Source organism: Charadrius vociferus, unplaced genomic scaffold (assembly GCF_000708025.1).
Source record: "Charadrius vociferus isolate BGI_N301 unplaced genomic scaffold, ASM70802v2 scaffold449, whole genome shotgun sequence".
Lineage (NCBI taxonomy): Eukaryota > Metazoa > Chordata > Aves > Charadriiformes > Charadriidae > Charadrius > Charadrius vociferus.
Window position 1 is genome coordinate 22,676 of NW_009649933.1, and position 649 is coordinate 23,324.

General features: G+C 70.0%; 1 protein-coding gene across 1 annotated transcript in view; it reads right to left on the reverse strand.

Annotated features, from left to right (window-relative positions):
- Window positions 1–416, reverse strand: part of LOC104291929 (spectrin beta chain, non-erythrocytic 4-like) — a gene marked incomplete at both ends in the record, with an annotated part of 22,906 nt that extends 22,490 nt beyond the window's left edge. Inside the window, 2 exons of the mRNA XM_009891232.1 lie at window positions 144–235; window positions 325–416. Coding sequence (XP_009889534.1) covers window positions 144–235; window positions 325–416 — 184 coding nt within the window. The remainder of the gene's footprint in view (window positions 1–143; window positions 236–324) is intronic.
- Between the last annotated feature and the right edge of the window lie 233 nt (window positions 417–649).

Here is a 649-nt window from a genome sequence, read left to right on the forward strand (position 1 = left end):
CTTGGGGTAGCGGGGGAGAAAAGGTGGGGGTCACACGGTGACGGCTCCATCCCTCGTCCACGGGGGGGTCCATCCCACCTCCGTTGGGGGTTGGGGAGGGGTTCACCCCACCACCGGGAGGGCGCGAAGTCCCCCCGGCTCACCCCGCCGTCTTCATCTGGCACCAGAGGAGGAGAGCGTCCTTGGCCGAGCGCGTCTCCCGGTTGTCTTCCGTCTTGATTTTGATCACCTGGATCTGGGGAAAGGCGAGAGGCACTGCCGCACGGCGCGGGGCCGGCGCGGGGCCACCGTCCCCCGTGGTGGGGACAACCCCGGCCCGGCTACCTGGAAGCGGAGGATGATGGTCCAGATGAGGCCGAGGGGGAGGCGGGGGGTGGCGGCCCCGGTGTCCGGGGGGGCCCCACCCAGTTGGCAAGCTGGAGGTGGAGGGGACCCGCCAGCGACCCGTTGCGTGGTGGGGTGGTGGCCGTGGGGTGGGAGGTGGGAGCTGGGGGATGGGGTGGCGATGGGGAGGTCCCAGCTCATCCCAGTGTGGTGGTGGACGGGACCTGGGTGGCGACGGGGAGGTCCCAGCTCAACCCAAACCAGTGGTAGATGGGATCTGGGTGGTGGAGGTGGTGGTGGGGAGGTCCCAACTCAACCCGAACTG